Genomic DNA, 18,576 nt, shown 5'->3' with positions numbered 1-18,576 from the left:
CTTATCACATTATAAATGAAAACTGAGCTAAGAGCTTTTTCAAGTACTTATTAATTCATTTAAAATGATAATAAATGTATTACATCTTACATGTTATTTTTATGAAAAGTATATTTTCCAAAACAAAAACCAATGAGAAGCATAGGTCTCTTTTAGGTTTTGAAAATCTCTTTAATGTCTGTCATATTTGAAAACAGCTGGATTTTAATATCTGTTTTTGTATGTTAATTTTGTATCCTGTGACTGTTAAATTCAACGATTTAAGGGGAGTTTGTATGCAGATTTGGGGGCCTCTCCTTCTGTGGTTCTTTCTTTTCTGGGATTTTCCACTTCCGGATCCAGTCACTCCGGCAGCTCCAAATCTGATCTCTTAACTTCTGAGCCCAAGACTGCTGCTTTTTGTTTGAATTCTACCCACGGTGCCAGGGGACTGAGGCCCATGAAGGGAAGACTGGATAAATGTGGTCCTCAGTGTGGTTTCTATCTTTCATGAGATGTAGCACCCCCTGTTTGCCACTCTCGAATGCCTTCGATTTTTTTTTTTTTTTCTTTTTAGGGCTGCACCCATAGCATATGGAGGTTCCCAGGCTAGGGGTCCAGTTGGAGCTACAGCTGCTGGCCACAACCACAGCCACAGCAATGCAAAATCTGAGCCATGTCTGTGACCTACACCACACCTCAGAGCAACGCTGGACCCTCAACCCACTGAGCGAGGCCAGGGATCAAACCTGCAACCTCATGGTTCCTAGTCGGATTCATTTCCACTATACCACAAAGGGAACTCCTCAAATGCCTTCAAAACAATTTTTTTTTTTAAATTTTGTGCAGAGGTCATAAATAGTAATTGACAGGGGTGTTAATCTGATACAAACTATTACCAGAAGCTAGAACTCAAATTTAACTTCAAACATTTCAAAGATTTCAAATTTGCTCAACCTATAAACCAGGGCCTCATTGGCTAACACTAGTTGTAAAGACAGCTCAATTTTCTTAGTCGAAATAATAACCTGAATACATTGCGTGAACATCCTCTGAATTTCCTTCTAGCTCAACTGAATGATTCTCTTTCTCTTCTTTTTTGCCCTTTTGATCTTGAGCTGAAGCTCATAAAACCAGCCACCCCCCTTTCCTTCAGGAACTCTCCCCCTTTGGCTCCTCTGATACAGCATCCTCTAGGCTTCTGGATGTACCTTTTCTGTTTTCTTCACTGCTTCTTCAGCCATTAATTCAGTTCTTGGCCCTTACTTTTCTTACAAGAATTGACATTTCAGGAAACACCTATTCAAATTGCTTCTGTAAAGACAGTTTTTATTTATTTATTTATTTATTCATTACAGCTGGTTTACAGTGTTCTGTAAAGTTTTTGTGTGAAACAGGGGACTCCAAGTGGGAACTTTAATCTGAAGGTCTTTCAAAGCAAACTGTCCACAACAGGGCATTCTGAATGAACTGTTTACAGTGTTTCATTCTGCAGTGAATTATTTGCGTGTGTGTTTTATTTTTTATTTTTGTCTTTTGTTTTTATTTTTGTGTTTTTAGGGCCACACCCCCAGCATATGGAGGTTCCCAGGCTAGGAGTTGAATCAGAGCTGTAGCTGCTGGCCTATATCACAGCCACAGCAACGCCCGATCCTTAACCCACTGAGCAAGGCCAGGGATCGAACCCACAACCTCATGGTTCCTAGTCGGATGTGTTTCCTCTGCACCACGACAGGAACTCCCATTCTGCAGTGAATTATTTCCATTGATGGAACAACAGAAGGAAGAGGGTAAGAATGACATACTGAAGGCAAAGGAGACTCTTTTTCTTTTCTTTTTTTAATGGCCACACCCATGGCATATGTAAATTCCTGGGCCAAGGATTGAATCCAAGCCACATCTGGAGCAACGCTGGATCCTTGAACCCACTGCAACCGGCCAGGGATCAAACCCGTAGCTCCGCAGCTATTGGAGCTGCTACAGTCAGATTCTTAACCCACTGTGCCACAACGAGAACTCCCAGAGGAGATTCTTTGAATTCCAAAAGTTTGAAGTATCTCTGGATTAGAAGGTACTTTGTTATAGTGCTTCCTTTCCCAGGTGTGATTTATCAGATGGAATATAGTACTTAAAGACAAAATGATAAAAGATATACTATTTCCTTTTAACGAAATCAGAGTAAAATGGTCTTTTCACTTATTTAAAAACAAGACAATTAAGATAAAATACTTTCATTCCTTGTACAGCAATTTGCACCTACCTGTTGTTAAAATTAGTGCAGTAAGTAAGGTTCCTACAACCCAACTGGCAAGGTTCTCGAACATCTGCTAAACAGGTCAACATGGACACTTCCACTGGATTATATTCGCAAAAGCGATCAAAGTCTTGCCAACTCTGTGTATTGCCCCAGCTCATGCTATAAAGTTTAGTGCACAGTTCCCTGAAACAAAAGCACAAGTGCAAAAACATATAGATAAGCCAAATGAATAAATATTTTACTTGCATAAACCTTGGACTCTATAAACTGTGCTTTAGAACATAAATGAGAAAAAAAGTACAAAACCCAAAACATTAAGCTCTTCTAGAATTTAGAGTCAGGAAAATAATCTTTTCCATGAAAAGCTTTCTTTTTATCATCCCTTTCCTTTTTGACATGGTTGCTAGAAAACTCGGCACTAAATTTAACATTCAATTATAGTATTTGTAGATCCTATTCTTGGAACAATTGTTTCCCTCTATATTTCTTTCTTTCTTTCTTTTTTTTTTTTTTTTTTTTTTTTGTCTTTTTGCCATTTCTTGGGCTGCTCCCATGACATATGGAAGTTCCCAGGGGTTGAATCGGAGCTGTAGCCGGCGGCCTACCCCAGAGCCACAGCAACGTGGGATCCAAGCTGCGTCTGTGACCTACACCACAGCTCACGGCAATGCCGGATCCTTAACCCACTGAGAGAGGCCAGAGATTGAACACGCAACCTCATGGTTACTAGTTGGATTCGTTAACCACTGAGCCATGATGGGAACTCCTATTTCCGTCTATATTTCTGATCTCTCTTTTATCTTTACTTAAAGTAAGGTAAGGCATAAGGTTTTGCCTCCACAAAGATGTAGTTCACTATATTTGTGTTCCAATCACAGGAGGCAAAACTGTGACATGGTTCTCAAACTCCTTTCAATAAGCATTATAGACTTAGGGTTTACTAGTTTCTCCGTGAAAAAGTACCCCTAAGTCACTTCTAGTGCTTAAGATATATCACAATAGGCTATACGTAGAGACTTTATGAATTCCAAAGCTGCTATATACTACTGCATACAGCAATATTTACCATATAGACTATATATATATACTATTGTGGCATGTGTGTATTCTTATTTCAGTACTAGATGGCTACAAAAGAACTTAAGTGGATGTAATAACTAAAATAATACGATTTCCAAAGTACATCCATACATTATTAGTTTAATTTTCAAAATTTATAAGTGTAATACAAGTGTAAAAAACTATGTAATACAGAATTTTAATACTACTGAAATAAGCAAAGTCACAAGTAAAAATTCTCCACTCCCATCACATTTTGACTCTTATAACTACCCCTATGAGGAAGGGATCTTTACTTCTATAAGTTTGCTCATTCACTCTACCAATGTTTATTGTATTTTGCATGAGGCCCTGTTCAAGGCACTGGATACTCAGTGGTGAATAAAAGAGACAAAGTCCCTGCTCTCGGTGGGTCTTACACATAATGGGGATGAGGAAGCTGAGGTCAAGATTCATTAGGTACCTTGATCTGGAAATCAGTCCTTTCTCTAGTCCTAACTTTCTGTATGACCTTGGAAAGATTAACATCTCTGAGTTAGGTTTTTTAATGTAAACAAGCATTATACAAATTGACGTCAGTCATCTTGTAAGGTTTCATGAGGATGAAACAAGATGAAAGTGAAAGCATTCAGTAAACCATAAAATCTTAGATCAAGGTAAGACATGCAGGGAGCTTCTGCCTTGGCACAGTGGGCTAAGAATCTGACTGCAGTGACTTGGGTCACTGTGAAGTGTGGGTTCAATCCTGGCCCAGCATAGTGGGTTAAAGGATCCAGTGTTTCTGCAGCTGTGGCCATGAGTAGCAGTTGTGGCTTGGATTCAATCCCTGGCCCAGGAACTTCCATATGCTTTGGCCAGAGAACTTCCATGTGCCTTGCAGGAAGGCATAAAAAGAAAATAAAAAAATAAAATAATAAAATAGAGTATGATTTTTTTTAAAGGGTAAGACATGCAGTGTTTCTTATGGAAGTTCTGGGACAACACAGCCATTCCAATCTCCAGTGACTACAGGGCATAAACTCTTCTGTGGCCATTCAAAAATTACTCAGCATCCCTTCCATATGAACATTTATTAATTCCTTATAATAGTCATATTTTTTCCTAAAGTCTGTCCAATCTAGAAACCACAGGAAAGATTATTTCACTCCTTGTTTTTTTTTTTGTTTGTTTTTTTGTCTTTTTGCCTTTTCTTGAGCTGCTCCCTCAGCATATGGAGGTTCCCAGGCTAGGGTCTAATCGGAGCTGTAGCCACTGGCCTATACCAGAGCCATAGCAACTTGGGATCCAAGCTGCGTCTGTGACCAACACCACAGTTCATGGCAATGCTGGATCCTTAACCCACTGAGCAAGGCCAGGGATCGAACCCACAACCTCATGGTTCCTAGTCATATTCGTTAACCACAGCGTCATGAAGAGAACTCCTATTTCACTCCTTGTATATCACGTTCATTTCACGATATCTAGTAATATGTGGTACCTTTTCAACCAAAATATATCTAATAAAGTAAACTTGTTTCACCTGTGTTCTACCATTACCTTATCTCCATTTATTCTTGTTTAGCTTGTTTCCTCCACCTTATATTTGTATTGTTAATTTTTTGTCCCTAAGTGTATCACCCAAATGAATGCCAATATACTGCTGTCTAATTTGGGGTACAAGTGTCAACCCAGGTTATTCACTAATGTATACAAAAGGTTGATTAAATTCAAAGTTTCATAATTTAACAAAAAGAACATCCTTTAGATGTCGGGTCAAAATATCTTCTAAATTATAAGCTTACTTAATGATAACTGAAGGATAGAATCCATACTGCATCATCTTCAAATACTTACTGCCCTGACAATGCTAATCCTCCACACCCCAAAATATAGTGTTTTTAGCTCAATGTACAAAAACAACGTTCCACATACACATGCTCTCTCTCTTCCTCCCCCCATACACACACACTCCGTGCCCCCCCTCACACCCACGATGCTCAATAAATACCTATTGGATGAAAGAATGAAAGATTTTATATTTCCTAAATTCTTTTTTTTTTTTTCTTTTTCTTTTTATGGCTGCACCTGCAGCATATGGAAGTTGCTGGGCCAGAGGTTGAATCGGAGCTGCAGCTGTGGCCTATGCCACAGGCACACCAACACCAGGTTCGAGCTGCATCTGTGACCTACGGCAGCTCACAACAACACTGGATCCTTAACCCACTAATCGAGGCCAGGGAGCAAACCTGCATCCTCACAGAGACAACAGCAGATCCTTAACCCACCAAGCCACAAAGGGAACTCCACATCTTCTAAGCTCTTAAGACTACACAGTACAAGGATATAACACACATTTGCCACACTTAAAATCATTAATTAAAACGCTATTTTCTACTGGTTTTAATAAAGGAGAATGAGGTACTGACCTACATGTTGAAGTGTTTGCTTTAGAACAACAGTGCAATTTAGCGCCATCAAGGCCTGTAGAAGGAGGAGGGTGCAGAGTGACTCCAGGGTGAACAGACTGTGAGCTTTCAAGGAAACACTGCCACAACGGATCCTGAGGCAAGGGCTGGGTCTTACAACCCTCGATGAGGCCATCAACAATCTCCATTTCTGTTTTCTTAGACATCAAAATTCTCTTGCAGGCATTTTGGCAAGCATGATCTTCGGCTCTGTCACAGCAATATAAACCTACATTTTCAGAATATAAGTGGCTTAATCAGCTGGGTTTAGGTCAGGCATTGCTCAGACAGAAGAACCTAGTGGTGTACGAGAACCCACTACCACTCTGAGTCATGGCAATAACTGCAGTATCCAGAGCCTACCAAATTCTCTCTCCATTACTTTGCAGTGCAGCAAATAAATGAAAAGCTAAAGGGGGACTAGGCATCCATTACCAGATTCACCACTGTCCACAGTCATCAGATCTCCAGCACCATTCCTATTCCTACATAAATGAAAGGTCCTCTTCCACCCAAGAAGGCCTTATATGCAAGGTAGTTTATGTTCCTGGAAAAGGTATTGCAGATCAAACTGGAATTATTTTATGCTAGAAACAACTACCTAAAAGGGAATATGTTCTTGACATAATGAGAAAGATGACTAATTTAACAGCAATAACCACAAATACTGTATTTCATCATATTCGGAGCTATAAAGCTTTTATAAATCTGTACAAATTAATTTGTAATTTAATAAAACAGCAAACTCTGACAAGATATCATTTGCTTCTGCATCTAAGTTTCTACAAAAAAAATCACAAAGCAAGCGAATAGAGTTCCCATCGTGGTGCAGTGGAAACAAATCTGATGAGGAACCATGAGGTTGTGGGTTCGATCCCTGGCCTTGCTCAGTGGGTTAAGAATCTGGTGTTGCTGTGGTGTAGGCCGGCAGCTATAGTTCCAATCAGACCCTTAGCCTGGGAACCTCCACATGCTGCTAATGTGGTCCTAAAAAGCAAAAAAAAAAAAAAAAAAAAAAAAAAAAAAAAAAGAAGAAGAAAGAAAGCAAGAGAACACTTTTGACCAGGCTACAGAATTCAGAAGGGCTTCTTTGAAGTAGTTTTCTTAGGAGTTTGAATTTTTAGGAAGCCTATTCAAGCATATCTGTCTGTAGTTTTCTTTTCCAGATTTCCTGTGTATTAGTATAGACATTTGAGATGGTTGTTTTTAACCCTCAAAACATTTTTCTGCCCTTTTTTTTTTTGAGTTGCTATCTACCAACTTAGCTTCAGCAGTACCTCTCTATAGCCACAGTGAAGACAGATGCCTTTAAAATTAATGAAGGTTGGAGTTCCCGTCGTGGCTCAGTGCTTAACAATTCCGACTAGGAACCATGAGGTTGAGGGTTCGATCCCTGGCCTTGCTCAGTGGGTTAAGGATCCAGCGTCGCCGTGAGCTGTGGTGTAGGTCGCAGATGCGGCTCGGATCCTGCGTTGCTGTGGCTCTGGCATAGGCCGGTGGCTACAGCTCCGATTCGACCCCTAGCCTGGGAACCTCCATATGCCGCGGGAGCGGCCCAAGAAATGGCAAAAAGACAAAAAAAAAAAAAAAAAAAAAATTAATGAAGGTTACTTATGGCAAATGCTTCACTCTCTGATTATCATCACATAACCCCCAAAATGTCATGAGCCTTAGAGTTATGCTTTAGATGGTGGGCAAACAAGGCACAGAGCACTGCTTTTGACTTTACAAAACAGTCTTTCGATATTCCACTGTAAATCAAAACACTGGCAATCTCGCTTAAGAGTCTTATAAGACTTTTTCCAGTGTGCTTAATTAGTCATTTCTTTGAAGTTTGATCACTCAAAGTTTAAATGAAGAAAATGGATTAGAGGCTGAGATTTTGAAGATTTCATGAGGAGCAAATTAATTGAGACCCTAATTTTTTAAAAGTATTATATTGATGTTTTCATTATAAAAGTAATAACTGTTCATTGGTAAAATTCAAACATTACAGAGATATAAAATGTGGAAGAAACAGGCAGATAACTAAAAAAGTACCTTACTACATACATTTAGTTCTGCAACTTGCTTTTTTTGCTTATCATATCTTGGACTTCTGTAAACATACATCTTTTTTCTGTATTGAAGTAAGGTTGATTTACAATATTGTGTTAGTTTCAGGTATATAGCAAAGTGATTCAGTTATATATATATATTTATATATAATATACATATGTATATATTCTTTTTTGATCCTTTTCCATTATAGGTTATTACAAGATATTGACTGCAGCACCCTGTCCTATACAATAAATCCTTATATCTATTTCATATATGGTAGAGTGCATCTGTTAATCCCATACTCCTAGTTCACCCCTCCCCTCACTTCCCCTTTGGTAAGAATAAGTTATCAAGTAGGTTACTCTAGGTCCATCCATGTTGCTGCAGATGACATTGTTTCATTCTTTTTTTATGGCTGAATAATATTTCATTATGCATGTACACATCTTCTTTATCCATTCATCCGCTGATGAGCACTTGGTTGCTTCCACGTCTTGGCTATTGTAAATAGTGTTGTTATGAACACTGAGGTACATCAAATTAGAGTTCTGTCTTTTCACGTATCTTTTCAAATTAGGTATTTTGTCTTTTTTGGACCCAGGAGAGGGACTGCTGGATCATATGATAATTCCACTAGTTTTTTTTTTTTTTTTTTTTTTTAACATGTGGACATGTGGTTTTTGTTTTGTTTTGTTTTGTTTTGTCCTTCATCTTTTTAGGGCCACACCTGCGGCATATGGAGGTTCCCAAGCCAGGGGTCTAATCGGAGTCGTTGCTGCAGGCCTACGCCACAGCCACAGCAGTGCCAGATCCGAGCCACGTCTTCGATCTACACCACAGCTCACGGCAACACTGGATCCTTAACCTACTGAGTGAGGCCAGGGATTGAACCTACAACCTCATGGTTCCTAGTCGGATTTGTTTCCACTGCGCCAAGATGGGAACTCTGACATATGGCTTTTTTTTTTAAATTATTTTATTGAGGTATACTTGATTTACAATGTTGTTAATTTCCACCACGCAGCAAGTGATTCAGGTATACATATAAACATACATTTTCATATTCTTTTCCATTATGGTTTATCACAGGATATTGAATAGTTTCCTGTGCTATACAGTAGGACCTTGTTGTTTATTTTTATATAATAGTTTGCATCTGCTAATTCCAAACTTCCAATTCATCCCTCCCCATCCTTCCTTCTCCTTGGCCACCATAAGTCTGTTCTCTATGTCTGTGAGTCTGTTGCTATTTTCTAAATAAGCTCATGTGCATCATATTTTAGACTCCACACACAAGTAATATCATATAGTATTTGTCTTTCTCTTTCTGACTTACTTCACTTAGTATGGTAATCTCCAGGTTCAACCATGTTGCTGCAAATGGCATTATTTCATTCTTTCTTATGGCTGAGTAATAATCCATTATATATGTACCACATCTTTTTTATCCATTCATCTGTTGACAGACATTTAGATTGCTTCCATGTCTTGGCTATAGTAAATAGTGCTGCTATTACGAACACTGAGACATATCAAATCAGTTTTGTCCATATATATGCCCAGGAGTGGGAATCCTGGTCCAGATAGCAACTCTATTTTCAGTTTTTTGAGGAATTTCCATACTGTTTTTCATAGTGGTAACACTAATCCATATCCCCCCCAACAGTGTAGAAGGGTTCCCTTTTCTCCGCACTCCCTCCAGCCTTTGTTATTTGCAGACTTTTTGATGATGGCTATTCTGATTGGTGTGAGGTGGTAACTCACTGTAGTTTTGATTTGCATTTCTCTAATAATTACCGATGTTGAGCATCTTTTCATGTGCCTGTTGAGTGACTATATGTCTTCTCTGGAGAAATGTCTATTTAGGTCTTTCGTCCATTTTTCAATTGGGTTGTTTTTTTTTCTTGATATTGAGTTGTATGAGCTGTTTGTTTATTTTGGAAATTAAGCCCTTGTCGGTCCCATTGTTTGCCAATATTTTCTCCCAGTCTCTACGTTGTTTTTCATTCTATTTATAGTTTCCTTTGCTAGGCAAAAGCTTTTAAGTTTGATTAGGTCCCATCTGTTTATTTTTGCTTTTATTTCTTTTGCCTTGGGATAGCGATCTAAGAAAATACTGCTATGATTTATGTTAGAAAATATTTCACCTCTGTCCTCTTTTAGGTGTCATGTCTTTTTTCTTTTTTCTTTTTTTTAATGGCTGCACTCACCGTATATGGAAGTTCTTGGGCCAGGGACTGAATCCAAGACGCAGCTGTGACCTACACCAAAGCTGTGGCAATGCCAAATCCTTTAACCTGCTGCATGGGGCCAGAGGCTGAACCCGCTCCTCCACAGCGACCTAAGCTGTTGCAGTCAGATTCTTAACCCACTGCACCACAGCAGGAACTCCAACATACATCTTTCTTTATGTTGGTTATATAACATTGTTATTATACAGATATATAATTTATTTAATCAATTTAAAAATCAATAACCTATTGATAGATGTTTAGGTTACTTCCAATTTTTCTCTATTGCCAGCAATGCTGTAGTAAATATCTTTTATATAGGTAGATGTATTTTTGCAAATTTGTGAGTTTCCTTGAAGGACAAATTCTAAGAAATGGAATTGCTAGGTTAAAAGGTATGATTATTTGAAGTTCTCTTGGTCATAACCCAACTCCCTCCCTTCAAATATCCATACTAATGAATTCTCCCACTTCATAAAAGAATGCCTATTTCTTCATGCCCTTGATAACTCTTTTTTGGCATCTTTTACCTGTGACAATAATGTCCAACCTGCCAAATCTAAAGACCAAAGGAAGTTTGGTGTTTGCCAAATAACCCAGACTGTAGACACCATCAAGAATTTACTTCCTTTTACAAAATTATTTAACCAAGGATTGAAACGAGAGGAATATGTGCCTTTTACTTACTATCTGTTGGGTTCCTCATTGGATAAGATTGGGTATAATTGTTCACACAGTGTATTAATTGTGGACTAATAGAGGCACAGTAATTTTCCACTGCTTTGATCTGAGAAGGACCAGGAGAAGAGTCTGTTCGAAAAATGGCTTGACAGTATTCTCGGCAGTTTGTGTGATGGCCTGCATAACTGCAACACACTGAACCCACTAGGGGAAAAAAAAAAAAAAAAAGAGATGAAATGAAATCAGTTATATGCTAACATTAAATCACCATAATAATAATGGGACAATATATGTCTTTTTGAATTTGACAAATAAAACCATGCCATAGAAGACAAGCAGTTAAAAATCAGCACTACTCTAAGCATGGTCTTGGGGACATTCAGGTGCTCACCAATCTAAGTCATAATTTGTCAACTTATAGTCTAGTACAGTGCTTCTCAGGAGGAGCAGTACAGACCCCTGGGAGAATCTGGAGGTATGTGGAAGTATGCATTTTTTTAAATTAAGGAGAACCATTTAAGGTATCTGGGAAGAGCTAGATGAGTGGCTGGGGGTGAGATGCAAAATTTATAATGAAGAAGAGCAAGAGGCCCTCATAAGAGAGGCTAAGGGGGCTTTGGGAGGCTAAAGGCAACTAAAAGGTAGAGGTATAGCAGGAAAAGGTTAAGAAAAAGGCAGGTAGGGAAAATCTCTGATAAGTTTTAGGGATGGTTATGGAGGAACCAAAATCAAGTTTCTGGTGAATTCCATAAACCAGGGAATAAGTGGGGAATTCAGGTGGCTTCCAGAAATACGATGATGATAAAATCATAGACTAGTGAGCTAAACTGACAGCAAAACAAGCCTGTTTCCTGGAAGAAGAAACTGTTTCATACGTACTGTGCCACCTAAATTTTGGACTTGAAATTACTACCAAACATACTCTGTTCTTTGCAGGATTGTTCATTTTCAAAACAAGAATAATCATTAACAGCTACATTTATCACTGTCAGCCTCAATAGGGCTAAAACTGGGGGTGGAGGTGAGGGATGCTGAGGACGAAGAGACAAGTGAGGACAGGACAAGGCTTAATGGGCCCATCTTCTGAGTCCCCCATTAAGCTGGCTTCCCTGTGGTATGGGAGGATATAAGATCATGTGCCAAGGACTATCTGGGAGATCTTGACCTAAACCCCAATTAGAAAGGGTAGGAGATAAAGTACAGACAGCGAATGTTTCTTATATGCTAACACGCCCACTGCCAAGTTCACCTAAACAACTCTTTACTGATCAGACGTGTTTCGCCTTCGCTAACTGCTCTCACTGTTCCCTTCACCGGGAATGCCCTTCCTCCAATCTCTACTGTTCACATCGTGTCCACCCTTCGAGGCCCAGCTCAGCTAACGACTCCATGAAGTCACCTCCAAGCACCCCTGTAGGACATGATCCCTCCTTCCTCTGAACTCCCACAGCATCTTATCAGTAACGCTATCCCAGAGCCACCACGTCCCAGAGCTCTTTGTGTACAGGTTGTGGTCCCAACAGATGTACATGTGCCCTGCACAGGGCGAGGAGTCAAGGAATGTCTGCTGAATGAACGAAGGCAGCCCTCAGCAAGCGCTATATACTATATTACATTATATCACTGAAAGTGATCCCGTTGCACCAAACGGGGCATGATCTGCCTCTAGAACCTTCAGCACTAATATCTACTTTGTAGATCTGCAATTAGGACATGGGAATTGTTACAATTCATGAATGGCCCAAACACTGCCTGTGAGAACACTGCTGTGCGCATTCCTCCAGCCGAAGTCATAATGTCAGAGTTTGGGCAACATTTAGAACAGCTGCATCATACTCTGCAAACTGTGCTTTGCTCTTTGGCTTGTTGTATAACCATCAACAATGTACTTACTTTCATTTCTGCTAATGCAACTGAAAAGGGCATTCTGCAAATTAAAGAGAAACAAACAAACAGAAATTAACCACACAGAATTTCTAATTTTATTTCACTTTACAGTTATGTGGAACTCAGGATATCAAACTACTTAGTGCTTCTCTAAATCCAAGATTAAAAACAAAGAAACTGTGACATGGCATCTTGGTGAAAAGAGAAACCATCTTCTAAGAGAGGATGGAGGTCGCGATTACCACCCCAACCACAAACTGACCACGTTACAGCAAACCAAGTTCACGTAAAGTTGTACCAATGAGCTTATGTGGGGGAAACTACAATGTGGTAATCTCAATTATTTCTTGCAGAATATAAAAAAAGCTTTCGGAAAATAATATAATAAAGGACATTTAGGAAAATACATATTTCATATTTGCCTTTTAGAGCTGAAAGGACCTTAGAGATCATCTTTAATTGTTCTCAAACATGGCCATGCACTAGAATCACCCAGGCTTTCTAGGTCGTACTCTCGACTACAGAATCAGAATCTGGGAATGAAGCACAGAAACCTAAATTTTAAACAAGTCTTCAAAGACATTTTTTATGTAGCCACCCTGGGGCCAGAGGTGGTAAATCTCTACCATTTTACAGTTGAGGAAACCACTTCCTTGGCAGGGGAGAGATTGCCCCAGGTCACAGAACAAGTCAAAAGCAGAATCTAAGACTAGAATCAATGTTTCTAGATCTCTTAGATCATTGTTCAGAAAATATCACACTGTGTTAATGTCACTGTAAGGGAAATAAGCTAACAAGACAAGCAAAAATTTCCTTGTACAAAGTGATCTGGGTGATCAGGGCTGTTGCCTAGGATTAATATCACACACTTAGAATGAATGAATTTTTTTCCTTTTCTTTTTATGGCCGCATCTGTACAGAAGTTCTCAGGCTAGGGGTTGAACTGGAGCTGCAGCTGAGGCCTGTGACACAGCCTCAGCAATACCCAGTCTGAGCTGAATCTGTGAGCTAGGCCACAGCTTACGGAAATGCCAGTTCCTTAACCCACCGAGCAAGGCCAGAGATGGACCCTCCTTCCCCACAGAGACTACGTTGGGTTCTTAACCCACTGAGCCACAATGGGAACTCTGGGGATGAAATCTTAATAGAAGTAATACAAGCATAAATAAAAGGTAGATGGAAATCAAGTGCACTCTTACTAATGAATAGAAATAATTTTGGCTTTTAACTGCAGCTAACTTTCAAACTGGTTATATGATTCGGATTTATTAAAGGACCAGCTTTACTAACATTTAAAATCTAGCTTCAAGGATCCACCTATGTCGTCATATGAAGCTGTGCTGCATTTTCTCCACTAAATAATATTCTATTGTAAGAGTAAACCCCATTTGATTTATTCTATTTAAAGCAAAACAAAGCAAAACAAAACACCCAGGCCCCAGAGCTAAGAGCTAATGAATTCACCTAGTATAAATTCTTTCTGTTAGAAATCTCACCAAATGCTATAAAACAGAGAAAAATAAATATTCTTGGTGTTCTTTAATAGTGTCTTTTTTATATCTCTCTTCATCCATGTTTCTTTGCTTTGGTTTGACTTTTCAGCTATCCATTACAGGCAGCTCTCTATTTTGGTTCAATGGTTTTAGGAACACTTTCAATGAAATGATCTAAATTAATATTAAAAAGCCATATGCTACCAACTTTCCAGCCCCTTTTAAGCAGGTTAATAAAATTCTCATTGCCTTTCTCTTTCTGATATGCTAGATGTTCCTTTTGGTTTTGATTTTTTTAGACCTTGTTCCTAAAGAAGTATGTTTATTATCTTGGTGGCCATCCTGGGTGGCACAGTCTGATTTCTTTTTTTTTTTTTTTTTCTTTTTCTTTTTTTGGTTTTTAGGGCCACTCCTGTGGCATATGCAAGTTCCCAGGCTAGGTGTCAAATCGAATCTACAACTGCTGGCCTATGCCACAGCCACAGCCATGCCAGATTTAAGCCGCGTCTGTGACCTATACCACAGCTCATGGCAACACTGGATCTTTAACCCACTGATCGAGGCCAGGGATCAAACCTGTGTCCTCATGGATACTAGTCAGATTCATTTCCACTGAGCCGTGATAGGAACTCCCTGATTTCCATTTTTTATTCTTCTTCCAGTTACTCTTAAAGTCTCTAGGTCTCTGGCTATCAAGTAGGGGTGATCTTGCTTTACAGGGGACATTTGGCAATGTCCAGAGGCAATTTTGGTTGGCATAACTCATGGGTTGGGGCAAGGGACTGACATCTGGTGAGAAGAGGAGTCCAGATATGCTTCTAAACATCCTACAATGCACAAGACAGCTCCCCCTACAACAAAGGATTATCCAGCCCAAAAATGTCAATAGTGTTAAGGTTAAGAAATCCTGCCCTAGAAACTTACCAATTTGTTTAAGTTCGATTTTTTAAAATTTGATTTTAGAAATAAGAGAAATATCACTTTGGGTCAGCCTTATGGATCATGTAGCTTCAGAAAGAGGTACCAAAGGACACAAAATCTGACAGAAGCCAGAGACTGAGACCTAGAAAGGAGAAATACTTATGGACATTGAGCTTTCACCCACAAGTGGGTGGGCAAACTACAGCATCTTGCCTGTTTTTGTAAATAAAGTTTTATTGGAAAACAATCATACCCATTTATTTGCATATTGTATATAGCTACCTCACATGATGTTAGTGGAGTTGAGTGGACAGAGACCATACGGCCTGCAAACCCAAAATACTTGCCACCTGACCCTTTACAGAAAAAATTTGCTGACCCCTGATATGGAAAGGCACAGCTGTCTCACTTGATGTCACAATCAGACTCAGAGATGTTGCCCAAGCATTTCTTGTTTTTCTTACTGTTCCGTGATAGACATTTCATGTGTAAGTTTACTCTAATTTGTTTTGTTTTTATTTTTAGGTCCACACCCACAGCATATGGAAGCTCCCAGGCTAGGAGTTGAATTGGAGCTGCAGCTGCCAACATACACCACAGCCATAGCAATGCAGGATCCAAGCTGCATCTGTGACCTATACCACAGCTGACGGCAATGCTGGATCCTTAACCCACTAAGCGGGGACAGGGATCGAACCTGTGTCCTCATGGATTCTAGTTGGGTTCATTACCACTGAGCTACAGGACTCCATTTACTGGAATTTGCTTAACTAAAACCTTTTATTTCCACATGATGGCACCTCTAGTGTTAATAAATACAATTTTTACATATCTTTATTTTTACTAATTTTAGGTTTAAAATAATGTTTCCTTCACTCGAGCATACTGATATTTGATTAATTCACCAATTCTGTTGCTTACTTTACACCCATAATGATTTTATAAACTCTGATCATACCCCTCTTTTTGATAAGATTCCTAACCTTAGGTAATTATACCTAAGATATAAACTATAGGTAACTACCTTTTCGCTGCTTAAATTACGGATGATTAGTTTGACAGGGCTTAAAACATACACGTAATGTGTTACAGCACTGGCTTAGTTTCTTCATTTCTTAAGACAGTCAATCTTGAGGTCTTAGGCTAGTCAGTTCTTAAGTCAGATGTCTGAACGCCATCTAGTGGCAAAAGTAGGCAGTAACAAGGTTTATACTCAGGCTTAAACAGAGCCTCTTTTGGATCTTCTGCCACCAAGACTAAACTCTATGTGACTCCATATAACAGCTCCCTCACCCCAATCATCTTACTCTAGACTATATCAAAATTAGAGTGTTAATTGAGGTGAGGATCTACCACAACCTCAGAGACCCAAAGAACAAGTCAGCTTGTGGGAGTTGACAGCATCCCAAGAGTTCTTCAAGTCCCAAAGCCTTCACTACACAGCTGGAGAGACAGAGGAACACAGAAAGGGTAGAGCTGGGGAGAGAACCCAGACTGCTCTCTGTGCCGGTGCTCTTTCATGACACTATCCTGTGAGAAGACTTTGGACTTAATAGTCCAAATTATTCTGAATGTAGCCAATGCCAAGGTTGAATTCCATCTATAGAATAATCTATTTTAAGTCTATTTTTATTTATTTATTTGTCTTTTTATCTTTTTAGGGCCACACCTGCGGCATATGGAGGTTCCCCAGCTGGGGTCTAATCCAAGCTGTTGCTGCCAGCCTACACCAGAGCCACAGCAACGCCAGATCCGAGCTGCATCTTCGACCTACACCACAGCTCATGGCAACGCCGGATCCTTAACCCACTGAGCGAGGCCAGGGAGCAAACACGCATCCTCATGGTTCCTAGTTGGATTCGTTAACCACTAAGCCATGACGGGAACTCCTAAGTCTATTTTTAAAATCAGCATCTTAAAATATGAAAAAAATCATTTTCTTTATGTTATTATTACTCCCCTTAAAATATATGATCATGAATTCTTTCTTCAGGCAGCTGCTTTCCTTAACCAGTTCCCTACCAATAAGCAGTTCTCTTCACCTAGTATTGGGAGCAGTTAACCTGTGGAAAAACCTGGCAGAAAAACTAACATACAGAGTAAATGTCAAGGGAACCTTATGTGATCCTTCAGGCCACAGTGACCTTCCTTCTTGGGGGAAAAGCCTTTGGGTCCATCTGGGAGGTAGACTCTTTCCAACCTCTTGTTCAGAAGTTGGCTCTGCAGATTTACTTTCTTGCCCAGCCACCCACTTTTTCACTTGTGACCCCTTCTAACATTTCTCCATTTGTCTCTATCCTTTCACTGTCCATTGCCCTTCTACAACTACTGGCCCCTCGAGCTTCTTTTCCATTCTCATCAATGATGAAAATGAAACAAATATGGAGCATATGAATCTTATAAAAAAAACAAACAAAACCAGGTTTGAACCTTGGATGCTTTAGTCACTTCTGAACAAAGACCCAAAAGAGCATATTTTATGAACTGCTATTTGATGTTTCCTATTCCCAAGGCTACTGCTTAAAAGTAATGGGGTTGCTTTGTTCTTAAGGCTTCAATAAATAAAATGTGTTAGCTTTTCACAGATGGACTGAGATTTCTCCCAGTTTGAAGTTTTGCATGAAAAACCTAGATTATCAAATGCTAAGTCGGAGAGACCAAATAATTAACCTTTTAAAAATACGTTTTTGTGGGGAAATAACAATTAAAAAAACTCTTTATAAAAAATAAAAATATGTTTTTAAAGCTTGACAAGATGTTTTCTCCTTGTTTTGGACACTACGGCTTTTTAGTGAAAAAAGAAAAGTCTAAGGACTAGAATATGTAAAGGAGTTTAATGTGACATGCATATCACTAAACAAAAGATTCTTCAGTTTCTTCAGCCTCCCAAAAAAGAAATATCATTTCAATAGCTGGATAAAAATGAGCATACCAAATTGAAATAAGATTAATAGGTCTAGACTGCTCGGAGAAGTTTGCTATTATCACCACAGAGCACCAAACCCAGCTGGAAGCAAATTTTTTGGCAAATTAACATCTGCAGCATAACACAAGGTCTAGAACAGAGCTTACAAAGAATATGTGTTTGTGGAAAACTGATGGTGGCAATGGCCCCAGTTTTTCACATTCTCTTATCTATTTCTCTCACACTAACTCTGGACTTAGTCGTGTGATTTACTTTAGTCAAGTGGACAGAAAGTGTGAAATAAGTAGAGGCCTGTGTATATACTTGCATGATTCCACCCCCTCTCTGGGGCCCCGTCACCACCATGGGAATCTGCCTGAGCTAGGCTACTAGAGGGGCTGGAAGAAACACATGGAGGAGAGCTGGAGAGCTGAGCTGATTTAGGCAAGGACATCCTAAACCAGCCATGCCCTGCGTGACCTGCCAGCTGACCACAGCTGCATTAAGTGAGCCCAGCCAGAAGCAGCTAAGCCTGCCTAGATCAGAACTGTCTAAATCTGTGAGAAATCACAAATTGTTACTGTTTGTTTAGGCTATGGAGTTTTGGGATGGTTTGCTACACATTACTGGGATACAGATACGGTATTCAGCGCTTTCTCTCCTCGTTCAAAGAATG

At 39.4% G+C, this 18,576-nt stretch overlaps 1 protein-coding gene across 5 annotated transcripts in view; it reads right to left on the bottom strand.

Moving 5' to 3' along the window:
- Nucleotides 1-18,576, bottom strand: part of RECK (reversion inducing cysteine rich protein with kazal motifs) — a 77,038-nt gene that overhangs the window by 26,636 nt on the left and 31,826 nt on the right. For all 5 annotated transcript variants that reach the window (XM_021065979.1, XM_021065965.1, XM_013993655.2 and 2 more), the window contains 4 exons: nt 12,588-12,621; nt 10,701-10,898; nt 5,701-5,968; nt 2,240-2,419 (listed from right to left, as the gene is read on the bottom strand). In XM_021065979.1, coding sequence (XP_020921638.1) covers nt 2,240-2,419; nt 5,701-5,968; nt 10,701-10,898; nt 12,588-12,621 — 680 coding nt within the window. The remainder of the gene's footprint in view (nt 1-2,239; nt 2,420-5,700; nt 5,969-10,700; nt 10,899-12,587; nt 12,622-18,576) is intronic.

This window comes from Sus scrofa, chromosome 1 (assembly GCF_000003025.6).
Source record: "Sus scrofa isolate TJ Tabasco breed Duroc chromosome 1, Sscrofa11.1, whole genome shotgun sequence".
Taxonomy (NCBI): Eukaryota; Metazoa; Chordata; class Mammalia; order Artiodactyla; family Suidae; genus Sus; species Sus scrofa.
This window is presented reverse-complemented; position numbering and strand designations above follow the sequence as displayed.